Here is a 17,949-nt window from a genome sequence, read left to right on the forward strand (position 1 = left end):
AGGTTAACATTTGAATGATTCTTGCTAATTCACAGACCTGTCAGCAGCCCGGCTCACCTCAATTAGAAATGTTCACCGGCAGCCTGCTCTGGAGTTCACTTTACTTCCCTGCTGAGGCTCGTTTAATCTGTTCTGAGCTGAAAACTGATCATAAAAACCGTTTTCATAAAAAGTTTTATCTCCGCTAGCTAAACAAAACAAAACCAAACCAAACAGCTGCTACAGCTGGTAATCCAAAAAACAGCCAATAGGAGAGCGTTTTACTTTCCCGTGCCGGGTATTTTTTTGTTAGAGCTGTCCTGATTGGTTCATGCGGTCAACCGCCTCTCGCTCAGCCAATCGGTGCTTTGCTCCGAGTAACGTCACGGTGTTTACCCGGAACTGAGAACCAACTGCAACAACTGCGGCGAAAATCTAAAATTTTTACAGATTTCTAACCGTTTTGTGAAAAAATACATCTGTATATCATATTACAATCCTTTTGTAAAGTACCGACTCGGAATGTACAACGGGCTTCTGCCTAAAGGTTTAACCGAAGACGACCTGAGCTCGGGAGACGAGGAGGAGGATGATAATGGAGAGGAGAGGAAGGAGAAGACGGAGGAGGAGAAGTTGGAGAGCTCAGTGATGGAGGCGCAGCCAAACAGTGACCCCCCGACGGGCATATCCCAGGAAATGTGGCAAGTATGTTGTCGTTGTTATTGTTATTATTGCTGTTGTTGTTGTTGTTGTTTTTGCTGTCGTCGTCGTTGTTGTTGTTGTTGTTGTTGTTGTTGTTGCTGCTGCTGTTGCTGCTGTTGTTGTTGTTGTTGTTGTTGTTGTTGTTGTTGTTGCTGCTGTTGCTGTTGCTGCTGCTGTTGTTGTTGTTGTTGTTGCTGCTGTTGCTGTTGCTGTTGCTACTGTTGTTGTTGTTGTTGTTGCTGCCGTTGTTGTTGTAGTCGTTGTTGTTGCTGTCGTCGTTGTTGTTGTTGTTGTTGTTTTTGCTTTTGCTGTCGTTGTTGTTGTTGTTGCTGCTGCTGTTGCTGCTGCTGTTGTTGTTGTTGTTGCTGCTGTTGCTGTTGCTGCTGTTGTTGTTGTTGTTGTTGTTGTTGTTGTAGTCGTTGTTGTTGCTGTCCTTGCTGTCGTTGTTGTCGTCAGGTGGATGAGCTTCTGGGATCTTAGCATACAGTCTGTGGAGGAAGCTACCTGTGGTCTTCCTGCTGTGCTACAACATTTACTGATTCAGTTCAGCCCCCAGCCCGCCATCAGCCTGACTAATAAAAGCTTTTTTAATAAACCATTCAATTCTTTGTGTATCAGAGCTCATGGGGATCAAGTGTTGGGGTGTTTTGGTTAAATACAGCATGTCTGTGTTATTCAGAAATTCCAGGATTTGCGAAAGAAGAATGAAGAAATGAAGGCAATGAAAATCCCCAGAAGAAGAAAAAGAAGACGACACAAGAAAGGTCAGTGTTTTATAGAATGAATTTTATACTGTGATGTGTTTCCCTGTTCACTGAGCAAAACTTTGTGACAAATGACAAGGAAAAAAAACTCACATGAAACCACTTTATAGCTATACACCACCATCCTTCATAGTTAGTACAATTTGTTGGCTCATTATACTTCAAGATGTTTGTTTAGCTCATGCTGATTTGTATGAAACAATCCAAATAACATTTAACCATGTCTCTGATGTCTTTCAACAGGAACAGACAGCGAGGAACCAGCAGAGTCAAGGTACCAAAATGTTTCAATGTCCTGTTCAACAGCTGTAAATGATCATGTCAGACTTTCACACCAACACTGCAGTGCATCAAACTGTTTGGAATCTGAAAAATTCACCTGGATTATCAACTGCACATGTGTGTGTCTAACACATACTGTTAGAATAAAATAAAATGTGTTTGTCCACACTGTGTTGTAAATTGGATTATAAATATGAGAAACACATCGATCTTTAGTAATTATTCATAAAATTGACAATGTGCTGGCAAGTTCTGGCTTTCATCCAGTGTAACATCAGATTTTTAATGTGTTGAGGTTGAAATGTGGCACAAGCAAGACCCACAAAAAGTCTGAATGCTGAGTAGAAACGGTGAATACAGTCTCACTTATGACAGTGCTGGTGTACGTGTAATGAACATTAACACACTTACACACATTTTCTCCGTCAGCAGAGAGTGTCAGGAGGAACGACAGAAGCACTGGGATGAGCTTAAGCAGTATTTTGGTGTAAATGATCGATTTGATCCCCCTGCATGCTCCAAACCCCCTCCGAAGGTAACAAAGACCTCTACCCTCCAACTTATCTGCTAAGGTTTAATACTGTGTCTGTCGTAGCTGTTAGTAACACCTTCACATCCTTTATGTTTCTGTTACACCGTAGGCTCTCTTTGTTTTATGTGATATGACATATGGATTAGAAGAATCTGTGTGGTAACTCAGCCTGACACTGAAGAGAATAATAATAAGGATTATGTTTGGCTACATTTAGTGATAAGATTAGGATGAATCTCCTTTTCTTGTAGGACTGAGATTAAAGGGAGATGTAGGTTTAGCTCTGTGAGAAAATAATGAAAATCTAAAGAAGAGAGTGTCAGAGTACCTGACATAGCGGCTGTGATTGCAGCTACAATTAAATTAATGCTTAGATAGCAGTTGGCCACGTGCTTCAGCTTCATATATAACAGAGAAAATCAAAATGAAGTCTTCCTCCAGTCAAATTAATTGATATTTTATGCAAAGGCTTGTAAATTGCCAAATGAAGCAAAAATATTTGCAAGCCTGATGGACATTATAGCTGACCCAGTCAATGGGAACGGTTTGCATTTCAATTTGAAATCCTTTTAATGATTATTTTGGAGTATTTTGTACTTAATTTATCTCAGAGCAGCATAAAATTGAGTTTTTGCTGATTTTACTCTCATTTTAAATAGGGCAACTATGAAAGGATAAAAGAAATGATTAACAAGCTGAATGAAACAGAACTTGTCACATCAACATAATGAGGGGCTCCTTCATCCCTCAAATGCAGTTCCTTGTCATTAATGTCTTTTTTTATGTGTCTTTCACACAGTCTTCTGAGGGAAAAAGCTGTTATAGCAGTCAGACATAATTAATTCATCTGCTTACTGTGTTTCCTTAGTGACCTTAAAACACATTTCACAATAGAAATGACGATGGCCTGTCAGTTTGAGTGTGTTTATGAGATACAGATAGTTGATAATTGGGATCAGCAGTCAGGCTGTATCAGTGTCAGCTGCAAATCATCAGCAAAATAATAAAAATTAACACCAAGTGACCAAGAGTTACAGAGAAAATAGTTTTCCTAATTCTGCATTTTTTTAAAGCCTGATCGTCCTGGCCCTGCAGTTTACAGTTGAATTAAGGTCTTCAAACAATACATCAGAGGACATTAATAATTACAGACTCTTTGCAGTATGGTTTTTTTTTTTTTTTTAGCATGATGAAATTTTGGGGGATGAAGAAATCTGTCGCTCCACTTCCTCAGATAGGCTCATCACAGCAGAACTGCCTCACCATCAGTAACCAGGGGCTTCTCCACACCCTCCCCTCTGCTTAGGCCTGTAATGGAAATGTGTAATTAAAGAGTCACATTTATGTTTGGTAATCTCCTGTAGCATTTCTAAGATTTCCCACTAATATCCAATCAAAAATGTTTTCATTTGTGAAGGGAAATCTACATATTTGTAGTAATGGCAATCATATTAAAAATAAGGCCCTGGGGACTTTTGAAGTTACTCTTTGATTTTTTTTTCTCTCTCTCTACCCCTATTTCCCCAAAAAAAAAAAAAAAAAAAAATCTGAATTTTTTTCTCCTCTTCTGCAGTCCGGCCTAGAAAAGAGCATAGAGAGGGCCGTAGCTGAAGGGGACATTGCAAAGGCAGAGGAGATGAGCGACAGACTCGCCACTCGAGAGGTACGTTGTGCTGATAAGAGATCTTTGGGGTGCTCCTGCTGTGACAAATCAGGCTAATGGATCCATGGCCATTTCTGCTGCAAAGACATGGAGGAACAAAAACACACGCAGACACCCACCATTCAGTCCTGCAGCCTTTTTCCATTGAGTTAATGGAAAGCCCTCCCCTTAGTTTTGAAGTGCTGCAGTGTCTAAAGGACTTTTGGCTCTGCTTTTTAATGAAGGGTACATTGCTTTCAAGCCAACTGTTAAATCATTCTCCAGGTAAGAGTTTCATACCTTTGAAGTGTACATGTCCCTAAATGCAGTGCCTGAAGTTTTGTAACTAACCGCCTTGGCAGTGGTTTGAAACTAATTTAGCATAAAATGTAGCCCACACACACATATAATTGTGGTTAAAAAGACATACAGCTGAGGTGTTACTTCTCCACTGGGGGAATTGCCATACTTTGAGCATCAAAGTTAAACTTCTTTGTTTCTTGATGCATGTTGCTTACAGCGTCCCATAAGCTTTTTTCATTTAATAATAGCAGCAACACAAACATGTAACACACTGTGGGCTCAGATTTCATTGTTGCTTGTGGATTGCAAAAGAGTTGCAAAGAGGGTTGAGGAAATATTTTCCTCTGCTCTGAATTTCAATATTTTCTTTTAATGATAACCTCAATTTTCCTCAACATGGGAACATATAATGTCCTGACCCTCCGCTAGTTTGTTATTGGACACCGCCAATTATTGAAAATTACTTTCCCAGAAATTAAGTTTTGTTGTCATTTTGGCACAGCAGACAGCTCGCAATACTACAATACCCACGAGCCTCGTTTGGCAGACTGAGGTGTGAATCAGAGCTTTAGAATATTCAAAGCACTGGTGAATTTTTCCAAAAATGAACCAGATTCTAAAACGGGAATTAAAACAATAGTTCAGGATTTGAGGAAATCTAATTTGTTTGCTTTGTGTCAGAGTCAGATGAGAGCAGAGCTCCCACTCTGAACCAGCAGCCACTTAGCTTAGCTTAGCTTCGTTTGGAATCTTGATATCTTGCCTGTTTTAGCTGTTTAAGGTCTAAAAATTACAAAATGGCGTTTTCTGCAGGGTGAGGTGCCAAACTGAAGTTTCCACTGGTTGCTTGGCAACTGCTCACAGCCATGTTTTGGACATTTCAGAGCTGTGATTGGGCGTTGAAACCCATCTTAGGAGTCGCTTTCTCTTGTATGTATGCTGGTTTCGTACTTTCTGCTGTTATTTATTTCTTCATTTAATGAAAATCAGATTTTTGAAATTAGTTCAATTTTTGTTTGTTTTGTTTTGATGTCATTGACCATGTCTATGACAAAAAATGAAGATCAGTTGGAGTTGAAGATGCTGAGCCCTGCAGCCGTAAAGCAGAAATAACAGGAAACGCTGATTATCTGACTTTATGGCTGTAAACAGGATGTGTGTTTGAATTCTGCTCCTCAAATTTTACATTTTCATCAGACTTTCACCTCCTTGAACGAATAACTCGCTTCAAAATCAATCTTCTATGTTAAAGAGTACAGTGACATTACACGTGTGTCCCTGGTAACTCCAGTGTGTAATAGACATCAGTGCGCAGCATTACAGCTCCTCCATATTCCCACCTTAACTGCTCGCAAAGTGGTCAAATATGGGGGAGTTAAATGAAAGCTCTTGTGAGTGGCACCTGCGCTGTACTTTCATAAAGCCTCTTAGAGCGCTGGTGGATTGGTTTTAGCCTGAGCCGAGGTTCTCGCCTCTCTGGCACCCGCCTAGCGTCGTGCCAGAACCATGATGGGACGTGACAGCAGTCTGGCAGCCGCAACCCATTGTTTAGGAGTGATAACTTCATTGCACGAGGATAGTGAATTGACCATTTTGAAATCCCTGAACCCTCCGCGACGTAAAGTTGTATGGTGTTAACTTTTGAATACAAAGAACGGCAGCGCTGAATATATAGGAAATATGAAGTGGCAGCCAAAAGCCATAAAGTTTGAAGGACAGGAATGGTGAAGGGATTATGATATATCTTAAATGATGCCGTCTGTAAGGCAGATAGCATTAAGACCAACATGTTTGTTTACAGCGCTGCTGTTCACTTTTGACAGGAGCACGGTGACAAACATTTAGAGGATCAATAATCCCCGCTGTGGCCAGAATCAATTTCAAGGTTATAATTGAGTGGCTCATTTGGTACGGAATGGCTTAGATGTTTAATTTGTTTACGGTCATAACACCAAGACATGATTGTGGCAGGCTTTTCAGCGGAAGAATGGGAACAGGTTTTCTTTGCAAAAAATGCAAAAGCATTCCGACAGCTGTGAAGAACTAAAGAGCCCTGTTTGTCCCTCTAGGCATTGTTTTGTAAAGAAAACGCTGGTATACGTTGGATGACAATGTTGCAGTGTATTTTCATCCTCAATCTTATGGTTTCCCACTTTATCTCCTCCAAGCAAAGGCAAAGGGAGGGGAGATAGAGTGCTCGCTGTCAGAATCCTCCTTTTTATAGGACAAAAATGTTTGTTTCTGCTGTTTCGAGCTCCCCCAAATCAATTAATGATTTCCGTTTGCTCTACTTTCTTCTTTTTAATCTGAACATTAAAACAATTTGGTAAAAACCTGTTTTGAAGGCTCCTTACAAATTCTAAGATGTGTGCTCTTTCATCTGTCAAACTTCTGAGACCCGCGGCTCGGATATTGCAGGTTGCGTGTATTTATTTATTTATTTAGTTTTTATTTCTTTTTTTTTTTTCATTGCAGTTTCTCAATATTTCCCAAGGCTGTTAGTCTTTGTTTTAGATGAATTCATGTAGACATCATCCGTTTTTATTTTATTTTTTAGTTTCTATTTTTTTGAGTGAAAGCATGAACGCCCCCGAAGATGGTGCAAAGAAATCACATCCCCTTTTAGGTAACAAAATATTATTACACTGCTTAGACAAAGCTGCTTAATGTATTCCTTTAAACTGTGCAGATAGGGTTTCTTTTCTCATAAAGACGTCTGTTGATCCTCCAGAGCATGTTTAGATATCTTTTCAAAAGTCTTCGAAGACACGAAATAATAAAAAGCTCCTTCCATCCCAGTAGTCCTTGTAGTTCAGTGGATAAAATGTGAAGTCCTCCAGTTAAAAAGACCGGGTCTCCATCCTTTGATTATTGTACATTATTTCACTGCTGCAAGTTGCATATGAGGTAATTAATTCTGTAATTAGCATAACATTAATTGACCGACACATACTGTTTAAATGGCTCAAAGCCTGTCAGGAACCTTGATAACATCCAGCAGCTCATATTTGACAGATTGATTTTGTAGCTGTTCTCAGTAAATGAGCCAGAGCACCAAAAGCTGATGGCTGTTCTAATGTTGTCTTCACTGTAAGTTAGACTTACGAGGGGAATTTTTTAAAGTGCGAGTTTGGTTGTATTTTATTCTAAATGATACATAAGACAAGTACAGAGATCATTTACTTAGCAGTAGCAAAAGTACCAAACATGTGCCCTCATATTTGACATTAATCCACGTCCGTAAAATTGAACAGAATTTTTTCTGACAGCTCGAGCCTATCTCTGTTGACATTGGTCCACCCTGAGCAGGTCGTCTGGCATCTGTAGATGCTGCTTTATGGTCCATTTTCCTTCATCATTCATAAGAAACAAACATCATGTTGTACTTAAGACTTGAAACTAGAGACTGAGACCATAAGCTCATCAGGGAAACATTTACTGAGCTAATAAATCAGGGAGGAGGAGGGATATTTTTCCAGTCTTCAATACAATTGTTATTGCAGGTTCGATCATTGATTTTAGGACACTGGAGAGAAACAGAGACTCTGTGACTAAAGAAATGGCTCAACATATGATTTGCACGATTTGCTGGGAAAAGTAAAGATCCTCAGATTGATCCCTGTGGTGCTCCACATGTGACAGCTCTTGTTCTGATATGATATCGTTAATGTCTACATAATGAATAAACAAACCATCACAATACTCAGGTTCAATTTAGACCAACCAAATACTGGATTATCAAATGCTTAAACCACGAATTCACTTCACTAGATAAAAGGATTTAGTGAATAGAAAGACTTGAAGGTACATTATGATTTCATTAAACTGAACTGGTATTTCTAATTCACCGTTTAATGCAGTCATCTTCCACATGTCATTAAGAGAGAGAGGTTTTGATTCATGTTTTCATACCATAACTGAGAAAGATAAAAATCAAGTCAGCAGTCAGAAAAAGCAGCTTTTTGTGTTTTACACTGAGCTGCTGTACTGAGCTATCTTTTCCACACTAATCCAGCCTCTCGGATTTCTTTCAACACCGGCCTTAAAATAAATAATTACTCCCTTTTTCTTTTTTCTCCTTGTACAACAGAGCCACTGAGGTTTTTTATTTAATTGTCAAAAGCTGTACTTCATATACAGTAAGTGGATATATTTCACCACAAAAGACCGTCACGCCACGTTAGAGCTTACGGTTCCCTTATAGCACTCATCACAGCTATTAGAGTAGCATTACCACTTCAAAACAGAAACTCTCTGTAGTCCGACACAATAGCTGGTGTCGAGTCCATTTCATGACTTCCAGGAGCTGGCGAATATGAAACATAAAAAGAAGTTGTACGGCTGTTGGTCTGTCCTGAACCGCCCGTACGCAGTAGATTGAGTCAGCAGGAAGGATCAGCAGAGCTCAGATCTGAACTACCAGCCGTTTTTACACTTCTGCAGTACTGGTGTTGTCCCTTTCATAGCCAAGTCACTCATTGAGATCGTTAATTAAAGTTATGACGAAAGGTTTTTAAAAGTTGTTGTAAGTCATTGGCTGCAACAGAATTAATGATTCTTTTCATCGAAGTAGTTTATATGAATGAATCATCTAATTATGAGCTGATGTTTTGAAGCTGCTTACCTCCTTCCTCTAAGTGGAGCACTGATCAGGAAAACGTTTACTGAGGAAGAGTAGGGACATTTTCCCATAAACTTCAATGCCATCTGACTTCTTTTGACAGCCAGCAGTCGTTCCCTGATGATCAGCAGGCTCTTCAGCTTCGGCCTCACGTTAAAGACGCAGAGTCCAGTTCCATAAACTGCAGCAGCAGTCCAATCCGTTAAAAACAGACAGTGTGATCTGTTGTCCTTCATTAGCATGATTTTATTTTTCCTTATTTCACCCTTCACTGTGTTCCTGCTCATTGTAGGTGAGAGAGTATTGTTTTATTGTATTGAATCACATTTCTAAATTGCCGGGTTTTTAGGGTTGACGTCATCCAGCCTGGTTTTGACCGGTGACCCCCCGACCTTTTCAACAGACTCTGTTTATAGTTTAATAGCAGCTCCTTTCTGTAGTTACACAACTTTATTTGCAATAATTACACAGGTGAGTTTGTGCTGACTTGAGCAATTTGAACGTACAGATGGTTATGACATCCCTCATCACGTCCCAGCTCCCATTTCAATAGAAGCAGCAGCTGAAAGGAAAAGTCCCTCTGTCCTTGAAATCTACCCTTTGGAAAGCCTCGCTTAAATGCTGTGAAACAAAGGTGGTGCAGCATTTTGTCGGAGGAGACATGGTGGCTTAGTTGAAACAAAGAGCTGAACTAAGAGTGTTTCATGATATTTATGTTATTTAACACCTTTTTTCTTCTCGCCACCTTCCTCCCCGCCATGCCTCCTGTTTGTAATCAAAAAATTCATGAAGAGCACTTTTGTGAAAAGTGAGCTTTATCAGATTCTGACTTTCCCCGCCCCACATCAGAGGGGGAAGCTCTTCCCTGCCAGCCTCCCACCTTCAGGCCACCTCGCTGAGAGTTTAGGGAAACTCTCCTCTTTGTTCATTTTTCCTTCAGCGTAAGCAATTTATCACTGAATGAACTTTTATTGTATCTCCGGATGAGTCACATTAAATTTTCGCCCATTAATTTTGAAATGGATTTTGAAATGGGTACTAAGCTTTTATCAAATGCCTGGGAATCTCATTTGGATTATTGTATTTCATTAATTACTTGATAGACAAAGCATACTTTTCAATGTAGATTTGTGTGCTGTTTAATTAATTACTATGTTTTCTCTTTTAATTAAAGCCATTTTTTTAAATTAAAGCCCACAGCAAAACACATATATAATTTGTTTGTAATTAGGCCTTAATTGGTGGTAGTGGAAGCTTAGCACCCTCGGTTTCTTTTTTCATGATTGCCATTTTATTGCCAGTCACTCATTAATTAAACTGTTTTTTCTAATTAGCTTATAAAACTGTTGATGGCGTATTATTGTAAGTGTGAGTTCAAAGCTTTGCTAATAAGCCTACCCTAGTCAGAAGAGGCAAGATAATGGAATGTGCACAAAGCAGGCGAACTTTCAGAGATTTTTTTGTCTACTCCCTAAAGATGACATGTCACGTGTATCTAGCATCAGATTACTAGAAGAGAGAATGGAGACGTGGCTGTTCTTCTGCGTCTTCCCCGGAGTCACTTCCTCTTAGCTCGCCATGTAATTCTGTTTGTCAAAGTGCAGGCAAGATTACAACACACTCTTTTGAGGCCGCCCCAATAAAAGACTCAAAAACTTTAGCTGCAACAGTCCGGGAAGATCCCACCGTACCAAATACTGTCAAATACCGTAATGACAGCTGTTAATGTTTTAACAGGTTATAAAACAGTGATCTTACTTTTGATTGTTTTATATCTATAAATAGCTGTTACACATATATAAACATATATAAACTGTGTATGTATGTATCATATATATCTATATATTTAAATAGAAACTCAGTTAATTAAGTAGTAAGTTGTTTTGTTTGTTAATTTATCAGTTTATCAGTCAGCAACTATTACCAAACTGTCACAAGTCTGATCCCTTGTTATTGATTTGACCCAGGATACCAAATCCAGTAGGTCCAGGCCTTCTAAGGGAGAATCTGCTTTTCAGCTCCATATCTGTTGACACTTCACAGACCGGACAACAAATGAAGAAAACAGAAATAATGTTGTGTTAAAGGAACTCCAGTCCGAGCTGCTGATTCATCAGTACGAATGATTCAGACTTTAAGGTCACTCTCTCCTCACCACATATATTATTATAACATCATCATTTACTGTTTCTGTGAAAATCAGATACCATATTCACTCTATAGAAGATTCTTTTAGCGCCATTAAAATGTCCTTGACCATTGAGATCCTGCTTTTCTTCCCTTTTCTACGATGCTAACCTGAAAATCTTTTGAATCATTGGTCGGACAAAGTGGGATTCTTTTAAGCAGTATGTAAATCAGTATTAGTATTAAAAAGAATTGTTAGTTAAAGATGAAGAACGAATCTCTTGGTTGATTTTGAAGCTGTGATTTTCTGTGTTGACATCATTCTATTACTTCATTTCCAAACAGACGGAGTGAATGAAACTTTGTACTCCTTCCTTGTTAATGCGATCCGGGTGGTATTGATTGACCTCTTGATCCTTTGACCTTCCCTGTGTGGCTGAAACACATTTTTCTTCCCCCCTCCGCCTCAGCTCGGTGAAATTACGCTGAAATAACACACAAGCTGCCTAATCTGATATTCATTCCTTTCTTATATGGCCCTGCTTTTCCAAAGTTGACTAAGGCCACATTATTTAGGCATTAAGGTAGTGTGATAAGGGAATTAGGCTGGTCATTAATCGTTTACACGTCAAATTCAGCAGAGCAGCTTGGGGAGGTGATTTAGCGAGGCAAAGCCATATAGCCCTTGTTAATCCACCTCTCACAGGTTTTAATTGGAAGAGGCTTCCTGGATAGGAAATTTATGAATGGGTTTAAGGCCATTTCTTTTCTTAAAGCCATCATTTATTTCATATTGTTAATAGGAGCTTTAACACTTTATCCACACAGAGACGTATTTTTCTCATCTTTCATTCAGCTATTGTCTTTTTCCACCGACTGTTTAATTGCCACAGTGTTTCTGTGAACCCTGGGCTGCTCAGAAAAGACTTCCTAAAGCGTCTTTCATTTATCAAACACCTCAGAACTGATGCAAGAGAACAGACACTCAAATGAAAACTGTGTGAAACTGCGAAGATAGACTTGGTTTGTCTTCTTACGCAGCAGTAATGCTCATTTTTCTTTTTTCTTTTTTTTGTAGTGAGGTCCCGTTTTTGGGTCTCCACTTGCATCTCCATGACGACCCAAACGAGAATGAACAGAAAACGGTACTATTTACCTAACCCTCCTAGTGGCCTTAAGCTGCTGCTGCTGCTGTGCCAACAATGTGCACGATGATTTTTTTTTTTTTTTTAGCCTTCAAATCTTCCAAAGGTCAGAGTATTAATCCTCTGAATAAACCTTGTTTTTAACAGGGCTGTGCACAGGCCACAAAAGAGAGAGGCACAGAAACACACCCGTGATGGACACTTAATTGTATATTAATATGTGGTGGAGTGGGAAGAACTGCCGATTAGGACCCACATAAACAAAGAATGCAGGAGGTTTCCTGTCTCCTGCCTTTATTCCAGCTTTGTAGTTTCATTCTTATTTTTCAGCAGCCTCTGATGTGAAAGGATTTGGCACTAAGATGCACACAAGGGAAGGGGAGGGGGGGGGGGGAATCCTGAAAAGTGGATCAAAAAAGTAAATGAAAAATAATGTCATATTACTGAAAATATGAGAGGCTAATTTGTGCCGACTTTTTGCTAATTTTGTTCTCGCCACAGAAAGAGGAGCCGTCACCTGCTCGGCGCCACAGCGCTGACAGTGCCAGTGATCCATGAAATAAGCTGCCGCTGGCTTTGTTCAGATAAGAATGAACAAATCTGCACAATGTACTGCTCTCGGAATCTCATTTTCATACTTGCATGCAGGCTAAAAGAAATAAGCTGTTTGCAGGCTTGATTAATCAGACATTTGAGGGGTTTTTTGTCTCTTTGATCTGTTCTGTCTCCTAGGTAACTTGGTTGACATTAATGTTGAGCCCCAGTAAAGACCATCAGGGATTGTAGACTAAACTGATAAAAAAAAAAAAAAAAATTAAAGACCTTTAATGTTTTAATATAGTAAAGGCTATGTTGTGAATTTAAAAGAAGGGGGAATGAGGAGCAGGGAAGTGGGTTTTAATTTTGCTCCTGGAATGTTTGGAAAGGCGGTTTTCAAGACCTTTTGCATTTCAAATGCAACCCCACAGGAGAACAGGTTAATGTGGGTAATCCTCGTGTAGGAAAAAAGGGAAAATCTCTGGCTGTAAATCTCCAAATGAAACCATTTAGCATCATGCAGTTTCATTTGATTTGCTCCCAAAATGAGCCAGCGACGTCCCCCCCCCCCCCAACCTTCCCACAAACACAGAGAGCCGGAGCTGTTCTCGGATTTGTCAACAATTGAATAAACGTCTGGTTTATAATCTCAGCGTGAATCGGAGCCACTCCGAAGCATTTAGCACCTACACCACTCCAGCGAGGAGCAGGGGAAACACCCCGGTGGTGTTTTATCTGCCCGCAAATCTGCAGCACTCACCTGTTCTAACTCTCTTTAAGAGGAGAAAACACGATTTGAGGAATTTTAAAAGCTATAAAATAGCAAAGAACTGGAGAACTGTCATCGTATGCACGCTTCAGGTTATGCAGACGCTTTCACAAATCTTCCAGTGACTGTATAGATGAATGCCTTGAGGGCCCTGCCGGAGCCCAGTACTTGCAGCCAGCTGAAGCCCTTATCTTAAATCCAAGCAAAGTACCATTAATCTTTTTGAAAGACCTTTATGGCTTTTAATGTATCCCAAATTAGAACATTTTACACCCTTGGTTCCTGAAATATGGTGATAAAAAGCCTTTAGAGTTTAATTTTTCCTGCCTGCTCGCTCTGACCTGCTTAATCCCAGCATGCATTAGGAGATATTTTAGTTTCAGTCTTTCTAATAAAGTTTATCCCACTTAATTATAATTGAAACATTTTTTTTTCCAGCAGGTCCTTTTTTTTCTTTTTTTTTTTTTGAAGTGGCGCAGTGGTGGCACATTTCTTCATTACCTTAAGACTTCCTTTCCCCCCTGATTGTACTCTGAATATTACAGAGAATTACCCAAAGGTTTGGTGAAATTGTTCCAAGTTGTTTATCAAAGTTTGCCTTTGCTTGAATAATAAACCTATCTCAGGAGTGACAGAGGAGGCAGGATTTTTCCCTTTGTTTCCCCGTTGCCTCTGTGTGACTGGGGTTATTGGGATTATTCTGCTTCACAATACACACATGTCTTCCCTGGGATTTGAATGTTTGCCTCTTGCAGTCACGGTCATTCTCTTCACTTGTGATTTCAGGGGCTGCCTGCAGAACTCCAAACACTTCCACACTGGTGACGAGCAAAAAATAAAAAAGAAATATGCCACTGCAATCTCTGCAAGTCGCAAAACAACTGAACATCGTTCCTCTTCTTTTATTTATTCACTTGTTCATTTGCATTTGAATTTTAAAAGAGGACAAGAAACAACCAGATAAACACGGAAAATGGCTAAATACATCCGAAGGATTTTTGGAATTGCAGATGTGGTCACTGTTAGAGATGGAGCCTCTCCATCAATACTTCAACTGATGAGTGAAAATAATCAAACCAACATGTTTTTCCAGGCGACGCCTTCAGACATTCAGAGAAAAGAAATCTTCACAAAATGGAATCAAAGATGGATTTATTGGAATTTTTTGCACATTTACGACTCGATAACAAATTTTAACGATTGTTTTCTGCTGATGGACTCAACGATTAATGGGATCATTGTTTCAGCGCTGACGTCTGTTTCAGAAGCAGGAAATTAGATTTTAACAAAGAACAAATTTCGTTATACATAATAATAATAATAGCATTAGGAAGAGGATAAAATAAAAGCAGAACATCGTATGTTGCTGCTTCGTCTGTCCACCTTTAATTTAGCACAGTAATGTTGTCTCCAGTTTATTGGCTGTAGCTTCTCGTAGTACTACAGTTAAAGATCACCTTCATCGGTGTTGTTATTGATGAGTGTAAATGATCGGACCAACATGTTTTCTCGTAAAGATGCTCTTCAAACGTGTGTCCTATGTTTTTATTGATGGTTTTATATTTTTGTGTGGTTGCACCATGTTTGACGTCAGATGATTGTGCGTTTTGCCCGATCGGCCTGGTGTCAGGGGCAGATTTCAGACGTGCTGTCAGTCAAAGAGCTGCTTTCTCTCTTCTAATGGTTCTCTTCTCTGTCTGCCTCCAAACAGCTGGCTGTGAAAATTGCACAAGCCGCTGATTGCCGTGACTTTGTGCAACGCAAACAGGAAGCGGAAGCTCTGAGGGCAGCGCAGAAGAGGAAGAATGAGATAGTCTGGGGGTACGGCGGCATCTGTTGGAGTTCATGTACAGTTGATTCGTGTATTCATTCGTTCATTCCATTTTTTTTTTCTTGTGTTGCAGATTTGAAGCGAAAAAACGATGGGAAACCAAAAGCAACATGGGCTACATGTGACAAAGACCGTATACTGCTTTTTTTATTTTAGGCGGACTGATTCTGTTTCTCTTTATTCTCTCTGTATATTTTTCTGCTGTAGATTTCACACCAGCAGAGTGTGAGATGGGGAAAGTCACACAGTTGGCTCGGGAAAAAAAAAACCAATCCAGATACTACAAGAGAGTAAAAATGATGGAGCATTCAAATTAATTCCTAAGGCGCCCATTGGTGTCTGCTTTGTGTTATTTTTCATTACATTTCAGTGATTTGAGCGTTCTGGCCTCCCCCCCCCCCTTCAAATTAAATCTGGTGTACATTACTGGATGATGCATTTATTTATTGCTGTAAAGTGGGTTAATCATGAAGGCGCTCCTTTCTTCTTCTGGGCAAGAGAAAGGGAAGATTAAGGCCCTAATGCAATGTACAGGATAATGTGCGATAGGATTTGGGAGTAGAAAATGAAATTTGGCTGCTGTAAACTGTTGTGATCAGTCGCAAACTGGAAGTTTGGGGGGGTGTGAGACATGAAACAGAGGCTTTATGCTGGCTCTCACCCATGCTGCAAGAAATGCTATTGTTTCTCTGCCCGAACAAGAGGCACACGCTGTTCCTCACAAGCCTCCACTCGCCTCTCATTGTGTGATGAGCTTCTCTCCAGCATCTGTAAACTCGTCTTAGAAACCGTCGATTCCTCTCGCCGTCGCTTTGATCTTCTTTGATCTGCAGCGTTTGCCTCCACGGCTGCTCGGTGCCGCTGCAGCGCTCCTTCAGATTTCAGCAAGTGTTAATTGCAAACAGCATGCAAAAAAAAGGCCACAAAAATGATAATTACTTTTTTATTCATAATGCTTGCTTATATTTTTTTCAATCATAGAAAATGATTGCTTTGCTTCCAGGTAATGAGAATTAAAATTAATCCACCTCAGTTGTTTGCATTGCACATATTTGGGCACTTTGTCCGCTGGTGAGGAGCAACATTCTGCTGCTCTGCTGTGTCGGTGGAAAATGAACAAAGCATCAGCAATAAAAGTTTGGAGGCAATTAGGATGATGCACACGATCACCTGAGCTGAAGACGCAAAGACAAAAGTCAGGCTTCCTGTGTCATTTCACATTAAAAGGAGTCACGTGACTTTGTGCTGTCAGTTGGTGAGAATTGGTGCTAATTAAGCTTTTAATTATATCTGTAATGAGATGCGAGTTCAAACTTTGTTAAGCTCATCAAAGTACGACACGGGGATTTCTTCACTTTGATGGCTGCTATGAAAAATATATCTTGACCGAGGAGTGAGGAAACATCAGAGATGCTTCATTAATGGGACAAAAGCAGGCGGGATTTTTTGGCGGCCTTTGAAAGTTTTTGGAAAACTTGTGCGGGACGAAGTCATGATGTAATTGTTGTATTTACAGAGACGTGATGGATGCAGGTTCGAGCCGTTCCTGGATCACATTCATCATCTCAGTGAAAGGCTCAAAAGAGGAAGGAGGACATGCAGGAGGAAGCGTTCTCCATCTGTAAAAGCCATGTAGCCGTTTTATAAAGCAGGTTTTTGTCAGTGAACGTGACCGCCGCTGATCCGAGAGCAGCGCTGCACCGTATCAATAGCATCTCACTTAATTAATCTCTTTGAACACAGGATAATGCCCTGAGCAGAGACGATTCTGCCTTTAAACTGGAAAATCCACTTTCCCCTGTCGTCGTGTGGAGGAGCTGTTTTCAGTAGTCTGTGACTGCAGGCCAGTCTTAGCCCCTGACCTGGGATGATTTGTTGTGCGACGCGGAGACAAACTCCTTGGGCGCGTGTCGAACCACTTCTAGGAGAAGTGTTTGTTGTGCGAAGCCGGGGAAAAAAAACCAACACAACAACAATCCCATTAAATGGTCAGAGAGCTGCTGTTGTATGAAAGGGAACATACGTTGGTGGTAACAAGACATCGGCGCTATCACTCGCTGCTATCGCTGACTGGAAGAGGATTAACTGCGAGGACAGATCTCCCAGATTCAGCCGATAAAGTGCTGATGTTCAAATCACCTCGACAGCAGCTCAGAGAAACATCTTTGTTTTTGTGTCGTTCAGGTTCAGGCCGCCATGTCGTTCCCGGTTAAAAGACATCATAAAAACAAGTTCAAGGAAAAACGTTCAACAAGCGTTCAAGTGACAAGCGACATTCTTCCGGAAAACAAATGTTTGTATGAATAAAACAAGGTTTAAGAAATCGCAACAATTTTGGAGACGGAATGTTTCAGCGAAGAACAACAATATTTAGTACATATAATATTTTGCGTGTTCCTCAGGGCTTCCGCAGTTGGTGAGAATCTCCAGTAGGTTTTGACACATTCCTGCACAGGAGGTGTGTTTATCCCTTCCTGCTCACAGTCACACAGCCGGCGTGGATTCCTCGGCTGATTTAATGACCTGTTTAATTCTGGCACGTCTGCCGCCCGCTCGGATGTTTTGCAGTTTTAATTAGTGCAATCATCGCTCTTGAAAAAGGCCACAGGGTTGTTTAACGGGTCATGTTTGTCAAGATGCACAGAATTATAACACAAAAGACATGCCATTTATTCAGCGCCACAGTCTTGGAGTGATTATGGGTGTCGCAATTGA

General features: G+C 40.2%; 1 protein-coding gene across 2 annotated transcripts; it reads left to right on the forward strand.

Annotated features, from left to right (window-relative positions):
• The first annotated feature begins 375 nt into the window (after positions 1–375).
• Positions 376–16,266, forward strand: fam204a (family with sequence similarity 204 member A). Of its 2 annotated transcripts, none has more exons than XM_029521858.1 (7): positions 376–684; positions 1,361–1,445; positions 1,689–1,719; positions 2,157–2,262; positions 3,833–3,922; positions 15,115–15,224; positions 15,308–16,266. In XM_029521858.1, exons 1-7 carry the CDS (start codon positions 502–504, stop codon positions 15,357–15,359), a joined length of 657 nt encoding a protein of 218 aa, XP_029377718.1. In that variant the 5' UTR covers positions 376–501; the 3' UTR covers positions 15,360–16,266. The 2 variants fall into 2 exon arrangements, with proteins under 2 accessions (XP_029377718.1, XP_029377719.1); XM_029521859.1 differs by having other exon boundaries at positions 2,160–2,262.
• The last annotated feature ends 1,683 nt before the right edge of the window (positions 16,267–17,949 follow it).

This window comes from Echeneis naucrates, chromosome 15 (genome assembly GCF_900963305.1).
Source record: "Echeneis naucrates chromosome 15, fEcheNa1.1, whole genome shotgun sequence".
Taxonomy (NCBI): domain Eukaryota; kingdom Metazoa; phylum Chordata; class Actinopteri; order Carangiformes; family Echeneidae; genus Echeneis; species Echeneis naucrates.

Coding starts and splice junctions, on each gene's coding strand:
- fam204a (XM_029521858.1), top strand. CDS start 502: ATGTACAACGGGCTTCTGCCTAAAGGTTTAACCGAAGACGACCTGAGC. Junction 2,263..3,832: donor GCTCCAAACCCCCTCCGAAG/GTAACAAAGACC, acceptor CCTCTTCTGCAG/TCCGGCCTAGAAAAGAGCAT. Junction 3,923..15,114: donor ACAGACTCGCCACTCGAGAG/GTACGTTGTGCT, acceptor GCCTCCAAACAG/CTGGCTGTGAAAATTGCACA.